The sequence below is a fragment of the Mytilus trossulus genome, chromosome 11 (genome assembly GCF_036588685.1).
Source record: "Mytilus trossulus isolate FHL-02 chromosome 11, PNRI_Mtr1.1.1.hap1, whole genome shotgun sequence".
Lineage (NCBI taxonomy): Eukaryota > Metazoa > Mollusca > Bivalvia > Mytilida > Mytilidae > Mytilus > Mytilus trossulus.
The window spans coordinates 11,694,797-11,714,836 of record NC_086383.1 but is presented as its reverse complement, the minus strand read 5'-3'; the positions used below and the strand labels follow the sequence as shown (position 1 = coordinate 11,714,836).

At 32.2% G+C, this 20,040-nt stretch overlaps 1 protein-coding gene across 3 annotated transcripts; it reads right to left on the bottom strand.

Moving 5' to 3' along the window:
* Nucleotides 1-693: 693 nt before the first annotated feature.
* LOC134690731 (alpha-tocopherol transfer protein-like) lies at nucleotides 694-16,476 on the bottom strand. 3 transcript variants are annotated; one of them, XM_063550769.1, is made up of 9 exons: nucleotides 16,342-16,476; nucleotides 11,356-11,449; nucleotides 7,969-8,163; nucleotides 6,673-6,906; nucleotides 5,635-5,711; nucleotides 4,245-4,361; nucleotides 2,776-2,886; nucleotides 1,966-2,067; nucleotides 694-1,002 (listed from the first exon to the last, which is right to left on the bottom strand). In XM_063550769.1, the coding sequence occupies exons 3-9, from the start codon at nucleotides 8,108-8,110 to the stop codon at nucleotides 856-858; spliced, it is 930 nt and encodes a 309-aa protein (XP_063406839.1). In that variant the 5' UTR covers nucleotides 8,111-8,163; nucleotides 11,356-11,449; nucleotides 16,342-16,476; the 3' UTR covers nucleotides 694-855. The 3 variants fall into 3 exon arrangements, with proteins under 3 accessions (XP_063406839.1, XP_063406838.1, XP_063406840.1); XM_063550768.1 differs by lacking the exon at nucleotides 11,356-11,449; XM_063550770.1 differs by lacking the exons at nucleotides 11,356-11,449; nucleotides 16,342-16,476 and adding an exon at nucleotides 10,056-10,074.
* Nucleotides 16,477-20,040: the final 3,564 nt, after the last annotated feature.

Sequence of the window (20,040 nt, the reverse complement as noted above, 5' to 3'; positions counted from 1 at the left end):
TTAATTTAAAATTACACATATTGTTTTGAAATGCACAAAATCAAGAAATGACAATTAATTAAATGAAATTTTTTATGTTATAACAAGGAAATGGATAAATCCAGCATTTTTTCATCATTATTTTCATTGTGGAAATATATGCAGACAAGAAACCACAAAATAATATAATAGAAACTTTATGATAACTATTGAAACATTCTAATAAAATAAAAAGTAGTTTCTTGGGTGCCACATAATTTTTCAATGTAATATATACTTAAAAGTTGATGTACTTCAAGGAAAATTTTGAAATTTCACACAATATATAAATTTTTCATTAGTTTGTTGACATGGCAACTTATTAAATGTTAAATGAGTTTTCTAATTTTTTAAATACATTGTTACTTATTGCAGTTAAGACAAATTTGGGAAGACATATTGGTAACATTCCAATTTCTGGGGCAAACATTTTTTTAGAACTTTTTTGGTTTCTCTCTAGATGATATCTTTATCTTTTAACTTCATTCTATGATTCTATCTTAAGTTTCCTACCATAATATATATATATTGCGTATCACTTTAGGTTGTCCCTAAAACACACAAGCAATTCTAATCAAAATCAGGAAGTGATCTTAAAAAACTGAATAATGAAATCCTTAATTAGAACGTCATGGTCATCACTATAAGAAAGAAGATGTGGTATGATTGCTCCACAAGAGACCAAATGACACAGAAATTAGCAATTATATGTCAATAAGTCTTTCACTGTTTTTCCTTTAACACACCCAATGCAGTAAGCTAATCCTCTATGGGAGATAATTTTCATATCAGAAAAACAGACAAGAGGAACTATATCCTATTACAGAATCGTCAGTATTATACATCAAGCTTCCTGTAGGATCCTACCATACAGTCTATAGCGTCTTCCTTCATCGTGGGTTTCTTCAATGTGCCATCCACAAGTCCATATTTGGCTTCACTATCAAAGTGTGCATCCAGCTTGAGTAATTCATCCATCCATTCCTTCAAATAAATTCAACAACAATATCTATTATAGGATTAATAAAAAGACGTTTAATCCTTATAATTCTTTCAAATTGATGACAGGGAATATATTTTTTCACACTTGACACCTCCTTCACATGTAAATTGTATAGTTATGTTATTGAATAGGCCTGGTGCATGAATATATTTGTTGGCTAATGCAAAAATATGTACTCAATGAAATTTGCTATCTGATAAAAAGTAAACTGCAAAAACTCTTATTATCATTCAAACGAATGTTTTTGTGTCAACAATTAACTTACAGTGAAAATATAAAAAAATAACGTCATTGTTATTATCGACGCCATCTTGTTTACATTGGTTACAAAAAGAAGTTCAGTCAAGTCGATAATCAAAAAATAACCAACGTCAAGATCAACTACCGGAAGTCCTTTCGACCAATCATATCAACCTATTCCCTTAAATGCAAATCCTTTCAGAATTATTTATTATTAAAAGCAAATTATTTAGGCAAATCTGATGAATTACTTTTTTAAGAAATACAAATTTTTGTCATATCCCCACATGATATCTATGAAATAAATAAATAATCATCATGCATGTTTAAACCTTCATTACAGGAACTAATACAATAACATAATATCTAATTGAATTAACAGCAGTGTTAGAATAGCATTATACACCAATCTTCTGCATTTTAGTAATTTGTTGCTTTTTGAAATACTTAACAATAGAACTGCATGGACAGTCTGTTTGATGTTTTGCTATGACTATATCGAAAAATGTTCTTACCTTTAATAGAGATGTCTGTATTTAAATAATGCATAACCAAAAATATCCATACATTAAAATGTATTGAACTAGGCATGAAAATTTAGAAAAGGCAAGTGAAATGAAAACACAACAATTTTTTTTTTACCCTATCATATCTAGATTTTTTCGTGTCTGCAACATAATTATATTTGAATATTTATTATGTACCTTATTGGTGTATTTTGGACCTTTTCCTCCAAAGTCTTCAGGAATATACTCTTCATCAATAAATTCTTTCAGTTCCTCAAATTTTTTCCCATGAAAATGTAGCTAAAATACAAAAATATAAGTTTATATTTGAATATTCAACAAAAAATAAATTTTGTATAGTCTTGTAAGAAAAAAACATGAAATAAATTATCTACAATTTTCCTTCAATCCAAGAACATTGGAATCCACGAAAAATAAATAATTCTATAGTATACTATATATATAGCTAGTGCTCAAAACTGTAAAATCCATGATTTCTATGGAGATTACTTTCTAAGGCTAGACCTGTTAGCTGTAATGAATTATTTCTTAATATAACTTGCACTATTTGCCATATTCCTATAGCTTTTATGATAATAGCCAACAACCACTAACATTTTTTAATAACACAAAAAATGTAAGTTAGAATTTCTCCAATTTTCAGGGTGGGTACCTCTTGTTTTACTGATCTTTTTACAATTTACACTTCACTTCACTTTAATCTAACTCCAAAAGTTTTCCAAATGATTACACGTTAAAGTTCTAAATTTCAGGGACAATAACTTCATAATAGGAGGACAGATTCACTCTAAAATTGTAAAGTAAAAGAAAGTTTAGGTTAAAAACATATTTTATTTGCAAAAGTTGCACTAAGAATTGGATACAATTATAACAATATTAGTGGTGTTCCCTCTCTAAATGTCAAATTGGCTGTTGAACATTTGACATCTAATGGTAAAATAATTATAAGTGTAAAAAATGATATATAAAAATAATAATGTATCTTACCCTAGAAACTGTTTTCTCCTTCATAAACTGTTTAACTATAGCAAACACATAGTCAAAGATTGCTGGTTCATTGAAGTAATGTATCCCTTTAAATCTGGCTGGAAAGGCATCCTACAATTACAATAACACATATATCATTTCAATTAAATGTACATACAATGGCTTACTTTTACAATAACACATCTATCATTTCTATTAAATGTACATACAATGGCTTACTTTTACAATAACACAACTATATTTTCAATTAAATGTACATATTATAGTATAGTATATATTTGTTTAGGGGCCAGCTGAAGAACGCCTCCGGGTGCGGGAATTTCTCGCTACATTGAAGACCTGTTGGTGACCTTTTGCTGTTGTTTTTTTTATTTTGTCAGGTTGTTGTCTCTTTAACACATTCCCCATTCCATTCTCAATTTTATACAATGGCTTACTTTTACAATAACACATCTATCATTTCAATAAAGGTGGTACCTAACACTTTCCCTAAAACTAATTAGGCTCGTTTAATTTTCATAAAATTTTGAACCAACTGTTTTGTCAGAAAAATTGCACTGGTTATATAGCAGTTTGACAAAGACCAACTTTGATCATTGAGAAGCTTAATATTCCCTTTACAACACAACGTAATTAAAACGTTAAGCTGACTTTACAGAGTTATCTCCCTGTAGTGTTAGGTACCACCTTAAATGTACATGCAATGGTTTACTTTTTCAAGTTGTGACTTGGTTTGAGAGTTGTCTCATTGGCACTCGTGCCACATCTTCCAATATCTAATAATTTAAACCAGTACCCCTTATCTAACCTTTATAAAATTGCCTTATTCCATGTGTTCTATTGGTTGATTGATATAAGAATAGCTGCCCATTCATTAATTAATTAATTAATCAACATCTGACTTAGCTTGTTGGTCTAGAATATAGTATGGTATATTCATATCTCATTTAGCATGTTATTTTCACATATATATATGCATACATAAATTAGGCCGTTATTTTTCTGTTTGGATTGTTTTGCATTTGTCATTTCAGGGCTTTTTATAGCCGAATATGGGGTATGCGCTTTGTTCATTGTTAAAGGCCGTACAGTGACCTTTAGTTGTTAATTTTGTCATTTGGTCTCTTGTGGAGAGTAGTCTCATTGGCAATCATACCACATCTTCTTTTTTTTATATTTTTAGTGTTTGAAGTTAAGCAGTCATCAATTAATCAACATTCTTATCACACTTTCATTTTTAACCTGTTAGTAATTAAAAAAGAACTGTTTATGTACTCGTCAAACTCTTTATTTCTACCTCACATTATCCTGACCTAAAATCCATGGAGGAATCTGAATTCCTTGGAGCAATTTATGAAAAGTTTGTAACATTGAGTTCTTTTAAAAACCTGGATCTGATTTAATGGAACATAATTATTTGGTTGGAATTGGATCCAGATTTTACTGCTACAAATTTTAGATAATGGTACCTGAATTAAACCCATGACTCTACGAGCATACAGTGGTGAAATATTTTTTCCGTGACTCCATCCAAATCCGTCTAAATCCATAACCATTATAATACCATTTATCTGGGTTTCTTCATCCTACAAAAACAAAATAATTTGAAAAATAGAAAAGTATAAAATATGTGTTGGTACTGGTATATTATGATTTTTCAACTGACATTTGTATAACATTTATTTACATGACTTTACATATATTTTCATTCACTGATCAATATAAAATGAGGCTCACCTGTTATGTTTGGTCACTTCCATCTATGTAATTTGTATAAAGATGACTGCTAAGAAGAAAGAGTATAAAACTTTACTTTGTATGAAGATGACCAGTATGCCAATAATCTTCTTTGTAGCTTTTAGGGCATAAAATATGATGAATAGAGAATGGAAAGGTGGAAAATTTTGTAAAAGAGACAACAATCTGACCAAACAACAGAAAACAGCCAAGGGCTACCAATAGGTCTTCCATGTCACAGGGAAATTCTGCACCTGGAGGGGGCTTCAGCTGAGCTTGCCCTTAAAAACATAATGCATACTAGTTTCAAAAAAGGAATCATACTTAACTCCTAAACATAGAAATGAACACCTTTTTTATGTTATTGATGTATTTGTAGATTTGGCTGATCATGTACTACGTTTACATACAAGTCTAAATTATAAACTATGTGTGCACGCAAAACAAATTTCGTTGTAGAAGGGTCTAAAAACAGCACAAACAACATTTTCCAACAGACCAAAAAAGTGAAAAAGTATATTTAAACAAAACGCATTTAACTAACAGGTCTAACAACTGATGTTCTTTAACCCTGCTGACTGCCATTGGCGATTGCCAAATAAAATTGATCACAAGATGTAACAAAATGGATCTTTATATAAATTTAATACTAAACAGAAAAAAAAAAAATGTCTCTTCAGTGATGTTAGGGATCGAAATGGTATTTGGAAGGCCATTTAAAAAGTACCCTCATCTTTAGAAAAAGTACTCTCATTTTTAGATAAACTCTTGATTTTTAAGAGTCAATATAGGATGAACAGATCATATCAACCGGAGGGAAAATATGATACAAGCCCAAACAAAAAATATAAACCAGTCTAAATTGAAAACTACGTTCAAACCTATGATTGCGTTGGATAAAAACCGCAATATATATATATATCCCGTATGAATAAATCCCATCCTGCATGAATATATCACAATGCTAAAATCATGCACTGAAAATATAACAGCAACATGGTTAGTTCAAGTGTAAACATGAAAAGAAATTCTGACTGACCAATCATATTCAAATATTCCAAGATATATGTGAATCATATATAAGAAATAAGGTAAAAACTAAGCAACAAATATTGAATATACCTCTATCAGTCTGGACATAGTCAGGAAATTAGTTCTAAAAATATCATTGATACCAAACTTTGAAGGATTCCATTTACCTGAAAAAAGAAAAAAAAACACATACATATGTTTACTAGTCACAAATAATTATCAACATTTCAAATATTTACAATGATCAAAAAAAGAAGATGTGGTATGATTGCCAATGAGACAATTCTCCACAAAAGACCAAATGACACAGAAATAGTAAACAACAATGGGTCTCGAAATGACAGATGTAAAATAGTTCAAAAAAGAAAACTAAAGGCTAATTTATGTACAAAACATGAACATAAATCAAATATGTAACACATCAACAAACAACAACCACTGAATTATAGGCTCCTGACTTGGCACAGGATGGTCTTCTACCAAATCAAAGTTATGATCCAAAATCAATTCAAAAGTTGTCTGAATTTTTAAATTGCTTTCAATTGGTAGATCAAAAATATAATATGTTGACACATGGATATTTCTTGTTTTCATGTAATATATAAAAAAGAAGATGTGGTATGATTGCCAATGAGACAACTGTCCACAAGAGACCAAAATGACACAGAAATTAACAACTATAGGTCACCGTACGGCCTTCAAAAATGAGCAAAGCCCAAACCCAATAGTCAGCTATAAAAAAGCCCTGAAATGACAATGTAAAACAATTGAAACCAGAAACCTGACATGTAAAAAATGATCAAAAAACAAATATACAATTACATAAACAAATGACAACCACTGAATTACAGGCTCCAGACATGAGACAGACACATACATTTAGTTATCTCAATAATATGAGGCAAATATTGAAATTAAAATGGGTTGCTGCATGTTTATATTTTCTGAGCCTTAAATGTTGACACAAAGAAATGTCTTGTCATGCAATTTACACAGTATAATGCAAATGTTAAAAATGAAATAAGTTGATAATTGTGAGGCTACTAAGTTGATGATTGATATTGTCTTTTGACCCTATTATTTAGATTCCTGCTATCCTTATGTGTATTATTGTATATGTATACTAACCTGGCCTAAATATAATGACTTTTCGTCCCAGCTTGTCTCTCTGAGGAAGAACTCCTGTAATACCTGCCTCTAGAACATGTTTTACAGCAGCAGGACGCAGCCCCTCGAATAGTTCTGCATTGTCTACCTTCATTTTGAAATGTGTCATAATCAGATTAAATGCTCTCTCATAGTCAAATTTTTTAGCTCGTAAGAAACGTAACAAAAATGCATCATCTGTGCGAATTCTTAAAGCTGAAATTTAAATATATTGATATCATAGTTAATCATATATACCTCTTGTAATTATTCCAAATAATTTAGGATTTGACTCAACATATAAACTAAAGTAAGAAAACAGAATCAAATATTTCAGCAATTTTCCATTTGTAAAGGGGCATAACTCTAGATTGTTTAAAGCATGACACAACAAAAATTCAACTCGATCTGTGGTTTGTGGTAATTAGCATTGTGTATAGGTTTCATCACATTTGGTTGAGGCAGATTAAAGTAAGAGAAGGAAAACGAAAAATTCAGCATATTTTCCGTTTATAAAGGAGAATGGCATAATTAGTGTTAATACTGTAGATTCATTTTTTTTAGTGGATATAAATTTTCGTGGTTTGAGGAAAATTGTATTTTAGTGGATAGTTTGATTTTTCGTGGATTTTCCGAAGTCTGCATACAAGCCAATATAAATTTTGGGGGTCTCATTGGGGGGTTCCGATCCCGGATCCCGCTTACTGTTTTGTCAGATCCCTGTATCCCGCTTACAAGATGTATGTAAGCAATTCTCATCTTTTTGTCATTTCCCCGTGTCCCGCAAGACCTCATTTCCCGTTTTCATGCCACAATAATTTGACTTTCACGTGTCACGCTTACAAAAAATCGGCAATCCCACGTCACGCCTAGACCCAAATGAGACCCACAGTTTTGTACCTTGTATAACATTTCAAATCCTTGGTTTACATGTAACAATGAAATCCATGAAAATTGGAACCCCACGAATATTAATGAATCCCCAGTAAGCATTGTGCATAAGATTCATACCATTTGGTTATGGCAAACTTAAGTTAGAGAAGGGAAACAAAAAATTCATCAAATTTTCCATTTGTGTCTAGAATGGTAAAAAGGGTGCCACCCAAATTCAAACTTGATCTATGTTTTATGGTAATAGGCATTGTGTATAAGTTTCATAACATTTGGTTGAAGCAAACTAAATTTTTGATGTAGGGGGGTAAAACTTAATGCCCCCTCTGCTAGGCATGATCATAAAAATTGTTTAGACTTTAGTCTCCATTCTAAAAGATGACATACCTTTTTCCTTTTGAACCATTTCCCTTAGAGCTTGTATATCACGACTACGCCATTCTGGTTTTTCATTTAATTCTTCTTGAGCTTTCTTCACAAGTTCTGGGCTTAGTGTACACACATAATCAGAATTTCCATTTTCTGCCATTTTGATTTTGTCAAATTTGATTATTTGCGTATTCAAATCAATGTCTCATAGTTCTGAAAAAAAAAAAAAAAAATCTAATCATTATTATATTATTTTTACAACTGCTATATAGTTTGAGCATGTCACACAAAGCCAGTCTTCTAGGTAACTTTTAAATCTACTGACATGTAGCTTAAATTTAAAGAAAATTTTGTTAAGATTCTATTCCCTTGAAGAAATGATATTTACTGGCCTGACAGTAGTTAACCCTTTCCTCCATGGAAATGTTTTTTTTACATACTTGATTTACATAGGATTTTTTCACTAAAAAAATCATCAGGTTTAAAGTATTAATGCATTACTAAAACAAATATTTCATGAGTGAAAGTCCAATCAGATATTCTTATAAATATCCTTTTTATATTAATTAGATACATTTTTTTTAAAGTCTGATAAAGTTTTTTCAGAGGCAATAGCTTTCAACTGAGGCACTACACAGGCGTTGAAACTGGTGTCATTATGGAGTTAAGGGGGTGGCGTCAAAAAGGGTCATTATGGAGGAAAGGGGGTGGCGTCAAAAGGGGTCACATTGGAGGAAAGGGTTAACTCCATACCGTTATTCATAACCAGCCTGGGCTGGTGGCACTGTTGTTGAGGATGAAGACTGTAACAAAGCACAGTTTTTCATTTATTGTACTACTGTCATTCCATTTTAGAATTGAAATTTACCAAAACCTATATGCACATATACCGACTTGTTACAAAGCAGTGGTGGATCTAGAAATTTTCATAAGTGGGGGCCTAAGAGGGGGTTAATTTTGTCACGCTTCAGTGATTCCCTATATATGCAACCCAATTTTTTTCCGAAAAGGGGGGCCTGGACCACCTGGCCCCCCCTAAATCCGCATCTGCAAAGCAATATTCCTTCCTTAAACATTTATTAAACTAATTAAAACATTAATATTGGTAGACAATGTTAAAATAATCTTTTGATATATTAATATTAAACTATCTTTTCATGTTAGTAAATAACTTTCAAAATTATAATTTCATCTATAGATTTCATTTTATTTTCATTACTCAACTGTGTCCAGTACAAAACATTACAATGACAATTAGCTTGGTTACACACAGCAGGGTTTATTACTATCTATTTCCTACCTTAAAACAAACTTATCAGATGTTTAAAAATTAAATTCCTTCAAGTAGATAAATGTCCTTAACAAAAACAGGTTTCTACTGCTACTATTAGAACATGTAACATCAAAGTAGCTTTATAAATACATGTACATGTATATATCATTATTAAGCGATCATTATGAGAAAATTATTAATTGTCACATTAAAGGCAAAATTACTACAGCAACATGGTTAAGATTAATACGAGAACTATCTGTGCTCCAGGTTGTTGTTAATTTTACAAATGACTCAACAAAGTGAAGGTAGAAATTACCTTAAATCCAGGTGATAACCTCGCTAATAATCTCATCGAAATAAAGTGATATACATGTACATGATATATATGTAATTTCAAGCCACACCAATATTCTATCATATACAATATTACAACAATGAGTTGAAAACATATAAAATACTGAGATTCTTATAATATCAAAGTAGAGCTGCGTAAATACATGAACATGTATATATATCATTATAAAAGAGGGACGAAAGATACCAAAGGGACAGTCAAACTCATTAATCGAAAATAAACTGACAACACCATGCCTAAAACTGAAAAAGTCAAACAGACAAACAATAGTACATATAAAGTGTAGGTACAATTTACCTTACATCCAGGTATTAACCTCCCTAATAATCTTATCAGGTAAAGTGACATACATGCACATGTAATTTCAAGCCAGACTTAAACCAGACCAATATTCTGTCATATATATCAACCGAGAACTAAAAACTGTTAACTATAGATTCTTATCTTACATGTCTTACGATTATGTTTCAATACCTTATTTGAAATAATAAGAATCCACCTTTTGAACTTTATTGTTATTACACAGCACACTATAGTCGGAGTATTTAAATTTCAATAAAGTCAAAATTTATTGCACATTTTAAATCTACCAACTTGAAAATATTCTACCTTTTGAACTACCTTTTGAAGTTATTTTCACACAGCTTAGTGAAGGAGTATTTAAATTTAAATAAAGTTGAATGTATGTTTAAATAAACAAGAATATAAATTTTAATCAAACAGTTTAAAATCTTAATTCAAATTAATGTAATCTTTGTTTCCTGGTATTTGCACATTTCATTTCCTACCCTAAAAATAAATAATCTTTTTGACACAGTTTTATAAAGCTGACATATTTTCCTGCTTTAACAAAAAGTTAAAAGATTTCCTTTTATAACTTTATTTAACAAACTCAGATTTTTACCTGAATAATGTAGCTAAATCAAACAATATTATGTATCATTATAAAACAAGACCATTTGATTTCTTTTTTTTATCATAACAACATTTTAGTTCAAATAAATACATTTAACATGAATTATCAAGGGGCAGCTCCAGGGCGCTTAAAGCAAATGTTAACCCTCTTCATTCAAATGTGGGTTTAATTTAGCTGTATGTTTACTGATTTTACTGCCTGTCTCACCCATCATCCCCACCCATAAGGCAAAAAATTGCAAAAATTCAAACTTTTGGATATGAAAATTTCAACTTTAAAACTTTTCATGTAAGTATTTTTTTTTCAGACAGACTGACATTGAGAATGGAAATTGGGAATGTGTCAAAGTTACAACAACCCCACCATAGAGCAGATAACAGCCGATGGCCACCAATTGGTCTTCAAAATCTATCATCTTTATCTTACAAAACAAAATATGATTAATTTCTATACAGCCTAGTCCAAAAAAATTATGACATCTTGAAAGGCTACTATATTTTTCTTCTTTAGCGAAGGCGTCAAAGCAAAAATCAAAAATAGCCTCCCAAGACGTCATAATTATTGGGACTATATACAGCCATGACAGCCTCACTAATAGACAAAGAACTTACCTATAGATACATCATTGAACATTTCTTACTATCTGTATGTCTATTATCCTTAAGAACTTAGCTTATATAATGTTGATACAGTTCCATATTTCTTGGTACACATGTATACTGTTTAAACTATATTATGATTATTAAAAAAAAAGAAAATTACTTAATGGAAGTTTTTTTTTTAAAACAGGTTGATCACCAATAAAATTCTATGTACACAGTCAATATACATGATATAAAATATATACAATTATCCTACCTTGTAACAAATTAAATGCCCAAAAATGTCTCGTCATTCAAATGTGTATTCACATTTAAACTATATATTTGTTCTCTTTTCAATCATCCATGGCCTAATGAAAATCACCAAACTGTGTCAATTCTAATCACAACAATACATACATGCAGATGTCAAAGTAGATTTAATAGTAATAAATTTTTAAAAAAATAATAGACTGTTATTAAACTATTCTTGGTTTATTTTTGTCCTTTTCAAACTTTTTAACTTTTAAATTGAGTCAGAATTTATATCTTTTTCCATTAATAGAACTGTTCACTTATTTGACTGATTTTTTTTCACACAGCCAGGATAAGTATGTAAGCATACAGACATGAATTATGATAACAAATTTATGAAAGTTATATTATTTGTACTTTCTAAGAAAATTATAATGAATATTAAAATACGAAACCAGTCACTTTAATTGACTTATGAAGAAAAACAGTACTTTGTATACATAACATACAGTGTACAACCTCCTACAACATTGTACAACAAGTATAATAGTCATTAGTGGTGGATTAATAAATTGAGAATGGAAATGGGAATGTGTCAAAAAGACAACAACCCGACCATAGAGCAGACAACAGCAGAAAACATGTGAGCGGGATCTATTCATGTCTTAATTTGGCATATGAATATTTGAATATTTGCATATTTGTGCCCTTCCAGCTGTGTAGTCATGTCAGGTGGGGATTAACAATTTCATAAAAGGGCCAAAACATACAGAAAGAATGTTTGGACTGAATTAAGGTATATTCATGGTATATTCATGGTATACTGACATCTTGGATTGAACAATTTCAGTACAAAATCGGTCTAGTTATTTGCCCAAATCTGCAAATTTGGAGACAGATTTGCAATTTAATGGTTAGACTGTTTATTCATATAAAGAAAACTTGGTAATTAATTGTATTTTTTTTAATATTTAAACAAATATATATCATTTTTACTAGTCATTAGAATATTTTTTTCAAATGAGCGATTACAGGGGAGATAACACTTTTAGTAAAAAAAATTATACAGGACAAATAGGGAAATTTTAATATATTTTTACTTGTAGCAAGAAAACGATTTCAGTGACACCATTTTTTCAGCAATCCACGAAAATTGATACCCATAAAAATAAATGAATTTGCAGTAATGTCACATGCATGTCACACATTTACATTAATCTCATGTGAGTTTTCCTGAAAATATTAAATCCATAAACATGATAAAGGCACTAGATGGATGCATGAAATTTATAACATGTTGTTTTATTTGTAAGTTCTGTATCATGTCAGAAATAAATATTAGCCAGTCACTGGTGTAACTTAAATAAGTCATTAGAGTAAAGTATGATGTCCATTATCACTGTACTTAAGTATACATATTTTTTTAAGAGGCCAGCTGAAGGACGCCTATAAGTGGGGGAGTTTCTTGCTTCATTGAAGACCCATTGGTGGCCCTTGGCTGTGGTCTGCTCTATGGTTGGGTTGTTGTCGATTTGACACATTCCCCATTTCCTTTCTTAATTTTATCAGAGAAAAATAACATACATGAAGTGCGTTACATTTGTACATGTTTTATAATAAATGGGTCAATTATACATTTTTGATCATGTATTCCTCATTTTTTTGGTCCTTTATAGCTTGCTGTTTGGTGTGAGTCAAGTGTTATATATTTATATATATATGTTTATGCCTCTGGTCTTATATATGTGTTATTCAGTTATATATCTGTTTTTACAGAACTGTTCAAGTAATGTTCGGAAACGCCTTTTTGTTTTACTCTCTCTTTTTTATTAAATGTCGTTAACAAAAAAGATGTGTTTTTGTTCATGAGCTCTGTCGCAACCCCAAAACTAAAGTACAAAGATAGGCCCATATCATTACACAAGGCTCTGTGTTGAAGACTGTACTTTGACCACTAATGGTTTACTTTTACAAATTGTGACTTGGATCAAGAACTGTCTCATTAGCACTAATACCACATCTTCTTTTATCTGTTTAGTGATTAGTATGTATGTTATTACAGACAATATGTGCCTGTATGAGGGTAGTGTTTTAAACACCCTTTATTGTCTGGCAGTGAAACAGCCATTTTCAGCTACAGTTAGCGTCAAATTTATTCAAATTTTACCATGTTTCGTCAAAATATTATCCTTGTTGTGATTTGTCAGAGGACTGAAATAATTATCGTGACCGTTATTTTTGGAAAAAAATTAACGTGATTCCTCAAAATCATAAGATTTTTTTAACATCTAAAATAAAGTGCATATTTTATCATGTTTATTGTCATGCTCCAAAAATTCCCATTTACTGCATGTTAATGTCATTTTGCAAGATTTTTTTTACCGTTTTTTGTCATGAAAATTAACCAGACCCATAACCACCCCTCTCGTATTCTCCATGCATGACTTCATTAAATACCATATATATATATATACATTTGTAATGTGTACACAGGGTAAGCGTGTCTATTTCAATTTAGAATGTGTCCGTTACCATTTTGATACTGGATCCAAAATTGCTCTCTCTTTACAAAATATACAACAAATAATCTTTATTCAGTCAGAGCTCAGACATAATTAAGTCTGAATCTGCTTTTGACTTATAGAGGTCTAAATTTGTAAGTTTTAGGATTTGTCTCCCTTTAATGCAAGACAAAATACGACTTAAATAAGTCGAATATTGTTAAGCAAGAAATGATTGACCAGAATCAAAAAGTTGCAAATATCGACTCATACAAGTCGATATAAAGTTACCAAAATTGATTAACTTCAAGACGCATACTTATAAAAAGGCCATGCATCTAAATCAAATAATGACAACATTGAAAGCCAATGCCTTGTCTTCTAAAGAAAAATATGAATGAGAGTCTAAAAAATCGGGGATCATGTTAATTAACCTTACAATGCAACCACCTGGATCCACACTTAATGAGGTAAAACATCTGTGTCTAGTAAGGATGTTCAATAAGATAATTAAATATAGATAGATCAAGTCCTTGTGAACTCTCAGACAGGCTTTTACTGTCATATGTGGGGTAGTTTGGCCACCAAGTCAAGTTAAGTTTTTTCATCAACATAAATAGACCTAAACAAGTCTGTCATTTTGTGACTTAGATAAGTCTAAAATTGAAAACACATTTTTATAAAAAATACATGTTTTGACTTCTTTAAGGTGGTACCCAACACTTGCACTAAAATTTATTTGGCTCGTTTAATTTTCATAAAATTTTGTCAAAGTACTTACTTTGACCCTTTAACAAAAATAGAAAACTTTTGAAAATTTTGAACCAACTGTTTTGTCAGAAAAATTACACTGGTTATATAGCAGTTTGACAAACACCAATTTTGATCATTGAGAAGCTTAATTTTCCTTTGACAACACAACGTAATTAAAATGTTTAGCTGATTTTACAGAGTTATCTCCCTGTAGTGTTAGGTACCACCTTAAGTCAAAAACAAAAATAGACTTGTTTATGTCTGAGCTCTGACTGTTATTCAAATATTAACGTCAATGAACCAAAATATGTACAATTGCTCTTTGCAATCTTTAATAATCTATCTGTAACCTATTCTACTCAAAATATATACACTGGTACAAATTTGTACTCTTACAAATGGTTTGGATCCATTAAAACGTTTAATCCCGCTACAAATGTTTGCACCTGTCCTAAGTCAGGAATCTGATGTACAGTAGTTGTTGTTTGTTTATGTAATATATATATGTGTTTCTCGTTTCTCGTTTTGTTTATATAGATTAGACCGTTGGTTTTCCCGTTTGAATGGTTTTACACTAGTAATTTTGGAGCCCTTTATAGCTTGTTGTTCGGTGTGAGCCAAGGCTCCGTGTTGAAGGCCGTACATTGACCTATAATGATTTACTTTTATAAATTGTTATTTGAATGGAGAGTTGTCTCATTGGCACTCACACCACATCTTCCTATATCTATTGTCTTTGTTACGTTGGTACAATTAAGTACTTTACAAGGTGGTCACACAGACTCACACTTGTCCTGTACGGTACAATACTGATTAGCTTGTAAACGTACAAGTCCGTATTTCTAACAGGCACTGACCTGTTCTTTATTACTCTTAGTAATAATATTTAAATACATACGAGCGAGCGATCTGGAATATCAACGTACCGTGGTCTTATGTCTCCAAAGACTTCTATGACAATCGCCCCTGAGCAACAAATGGAAGTTTTTAACGACCTTGACTGGCTATACAGCCCTTGCACGGTCGGCCCTGGCTTGCGCCTTTTTGGGCATTAAATAATTTATATTTTTACCATGAGGTAATTTGTTTTGAATTGGGAATCTCTCCTGCTGATATACCTCGATGTGAGCTGTACCATTTTTGAAGGAGGGGTGTTCTAACCAAGTGTCTCGACGTTACTTGTATCTGAGTTTCCCAGGGTTCATCCCTTTACATTGAACCTGACCCAAAGTTTACCTGCGAAACATCTAACTCTTTTACAAATATATAAATTAAGGCTTCTGCCGAACTGTAACCAATGTAAACAATCTAACCTTAGATACAAAATCTTCACACATTTATATCACAATGTGTTTTGATTTATAAATTGTAAGAAATAATGTCATGAATGTCAGAGCAAAGTATGAAATGAGGCTAATTCCCAAGTGTCTCATATATAATAAATGACATGCAGGCCTGTAATAACCAAGCCTTGTTACATGGTTATTGCTCAAAGCATTAATTTTTAAGTGTAGAGGTGGGTTTAAAGGCGGCACGGTGCCTGAGCCCTTTAAATATTTTTTTGGAAAAAAATTGTCCCCACCCCCCTTCCAAACTTTTATCATGATCATAGCATTTTTTTTTATATTCAAGCTTCTTTTTCAGTTTTTTTGTTGATTCCTGACATGCCTGACCTCACTTGTGTATTGAATCAGAGACATTGTATTATATGTCTCTGATTGAATATAGTATTATTTGCCTTAAACTGGTCATACCTGATTATGTCACCAGGAATGCCAATAACAGTTGTCATTCACTTATTCACCATAAATAACTACAGCTTTGCGTCAATATAACGATAACTCTAACACTAAACATGCTTAACGACAAGTCTAATTACCAATGGAGCTCCAAAGAGACAAGGGAGTGAAACGAACAGAAAGACGACAAACTATAAATATACAAGTAATAGCTTTTTAAAAAGGCTTGATATCTCTTGGGTGTTTTTTATTTTCTATCTCAGCTTCAACCAGATCAACACCCTTCTGTAGAGGAACTTCATACAGCAGAAAGTAGAGGGCTTCAAAACAGCTCAAGTAAAATTATTCCAAGTAAAGCAAGAGGACCACACAACATACAATTAAAAAAAATCCTCTTTATAACTTGGCTGATCTTGACTTACACCTAGATATTGGCATAATGATTAGTTCAAAACTTACATTTACAACATAGGTTGTAAGCTATTTTTGAACAGCAAATTTTAGTAGTAGATGTATATGAAGTATCACTTTTGAAAGTGGACTAAATATTCCAGGCCATGTATTTCGTAATAAGATTTTCTTGAACGAAGGATTCCTCAGGTAAAATGCGACTTATTCGTGATTTCTTTTTGCCATGAAAAACTGACTGTTGCCATTCGTTGAGCAGTACCTGCCATACAAGTTTTCGTAGGAGGAAGCAATAACTTAATCTTTGTCTTTTAACTATTTTGCGGAGTGCTTATTTCTTATTATTTGTATTTCTCCCTTTAGCCTATAATCGCAATTTTAAATTGTATCAGTCAATATGCCACATCTTTACGCCAAAATATCATTATAATATCAAAAATGCTGATTTAATGTAGTTTCTTCATTTAATTTTCATTGCGTAGAAACATCACAGCAAAATAACTGATTTGTATTCTTCAACTTAAAATGTAATGACTTTGTTATCTTAAGGACATAAATGGACACTACTCCTCTCTATATAATCATAAGGGGCCTGATGGGTAAGGAGGGGGGGGGGGGGTTCATCACGATTCACGAGTTGATTTTTTATGTCAATCACGATTCACAGAAACTAAATTTCCATGATCACGGATTACGAAAATATATAAAAAATAATAATCTAGAAAACCGGATCACAATAGCGAAAATGCGACGATCACGAAGAACAAAAATAACCCATCAGGCCTGATTATGTTTGCCTCTGTTACTATTCTTTAAGTGCAATACCAGAATTGCTGCCGCAGTTTTGCGGTGATAAGAGCTGTAAATGCAACGCACAAATTTTCAAAAGTGAATTGTTCACAATTATATACCAGTAATTAGGCCACCAAAGAAAATTACAACATATTTGGCGACGTGTCCTGCAGAAAGTCGAGTGTCAGAATAAACTTTTATGCCATGAAAATCCTTAGCGACAACTAAACCTTCTTCTTTCTTTTCCAAATAAGGAACCAAATTATGTTGAATATTTATGGTCCCGCAAAAAACTTTGCACAGTGCCATCAACATAGCAAGTCTTCTGAAAATTATTTACATTTAAAACAATTACATTCACCAATATATTGCAATTTACAATTTTTAAAAATACTAGTATATATACAGGTTTTGTTGTTCATTTCAGTTCGAAGCTTGTTTCAGAGAAGCTCTGAGGCCCACTATCGTGTCTGCTGAGGTTGTTTTAGATGGAAATTATATGATCCCAACCCCTGGTGGTCTTTGTGTAGAATGACTGTTCATTACATGTATAATTTAGGACGATTCTTAATTTTGTTCGTTTCTCCAGACAACCAAGGCTTTTATTGATTTGATTGTGTCAAGTCACAGCTGGTGTGCAACATTGATGTGTTTAGTGCATCGTATTTGTCTTGTGTACAACATTGATGTGAAAAGTGAATCGTATGTGTCTGGTGTACAACATTGATGTGTTTAAGTGCATCGTATTTGTCTGTTGTACAACATTGATGTGTTTGGTACATCGTATTGTCTGGTGTACAACATTGATGTGTATAGTGCATCGTATTTGTCTGGTGTACAACATTGATGTGTTTAGTGTATCGTATTTGTCTGGTATACAAAACATTGATGTGTTTAGTAGATCGAATTTGTCTGGTGTACAATATTTCTGTGTATAGTGCATCGTATTTGTCTGGTGTACAACATTGATGTGTATAATGCATCATAGTTGTCTGGTGTACAACATTGATGCGTTTAGTGCATCGTATTTGTCTGGTGTACAAAACATTGATGTGTATAAGGTAAGGGATTTGTTTGGTGTACAAAACATTGATGTATATAAGGCATGGGATATGTATGATGTACCTGATGTGTTTAGTGTACTATGTTGATGTGTCTAATGTATGGAATAGAACTAGTGTACTGTGCTCAGTTGTTTAGGGCATAAGATTTGTCAGGTATACTCAATTTGTTGATGTGTCTAAGGCATCCGGGAGACTGATGTACAATGTTGTTGTGTCCAGTGTAAAGGATTTGTGTGTTGAATTATGTTAATGTGTCTAGGGGCTAGGATTTGTTTGGTGTACTTTATTAATGTGTCTGATGTACTTTAATTTTTGTTGTTGATGTGTCTGGTGTACTGTGTCGGTGTGTCTGGTGTACTTTGTTAATGTGTCTGGTGTACTTTGTTGATGTGTCTGGTATACTTTGTTGATGTGTCTGGTGTACTTTGTCGATGTGTCTGGTGTACTTTGTTGATGTGTCTGGTGTTCTTTGTTGATGTGTCTGGTGTACTGTGTTGATGTGTCTGATGTACTTTGTTGATGTGTCTGATGTACTTTGTCGATGTGTATGTTGTACTTTTTCGATGTGTCTGGTGTACTGTGTCGATGTGTCTGATGTACTTTGTTGATGATGTGTCTGTTGTACTTTTTCAATGTGTCTGGTGTACTGTGTCGATGTGTCTGGTGTACTTTGTCGATGTGTCTGTTGTACTTTGTCGATGTGTCTGGTGTACTTTGTCGATGTGTCTGTTGTACTTTGTCGAAGTGTCTGGTGTACTTTGTCGATGTGTCTGGTGTACTTTGTTGATGTGTCTGATGTACTTTGTTGATGTGTCTGATGTACTTTGTCGATGTGTCTGGTATACTTTGTTGATGTGTCTGATGTACTTTGTCGATGTGTCTGATGTAGTGTGTTGACGTGTCTGGTGTACTTTGTCGATGTGTCTGGTGTACTTTGTCGATGTGTCTGTTGTACTTTGTCGATGTGTCTGTTGTACTTTGTCGATGTGTCTGGTGTACTTTGTCGATGTGTCTGTTGTACTTTGTCGATGTGTCTGGTGTACTTTGTCGATGTGTCTGGTTTACTTTGTTGATGTGTCTGATGTACTTTGTTGATGTGTCTGATGTACTTTGTCGATGTGTCTGGTATACTTTGTTGATGTGTCTGATGTACTTTGTCGATGTGTCTGGTGTAGTGTGTTGACGTGTCTGGTGTACTTTGTCGATGTGTCTGGTGTACTTTGTTGATGTGTCTGATGTACTTTGTTGAAGTGTCTGATGTACTTTGTCGATGTGTCTGGTATACTTTGTTGATGTGTCTGATGTTCTTTGTCGATGTGTCTGGTGTAGTGTGTTGACGTGTCTGGTGTACTTTGTCGATGTGTCTGTTGTACTTTGTCAATGTGTCTGGTGTACTTTGTTGATGTGTCTGGTGTTCTTTGTTGATGTGTCTGCTGTACTTTGTTGATGT

Bases quoted from the DNA above. Each gene is read 5' to 3' on its own strand.
- LOC134690731 (XM_063550769.1), bottom strand. From the start codon at position 8,110: ATGGCAGAAAATGGAAATTCTGATTATGTGTGTACACTAAGCCCAGAA. The intron at 2,887-4,244 runs GTACCATTATCT...TTGTAATTGTAG, and splicing joins GAGTCATGGGTTTAATTCAG to GATGCCTTTCCAGCCAGATT. The intron at 2,068-2,775 runs GTAAGATACATT...TTTGTATTTTAG, and splicing joins AGGAGAAAACAGTTTCTAGG to CTACATTTTCATGGGAAAAA.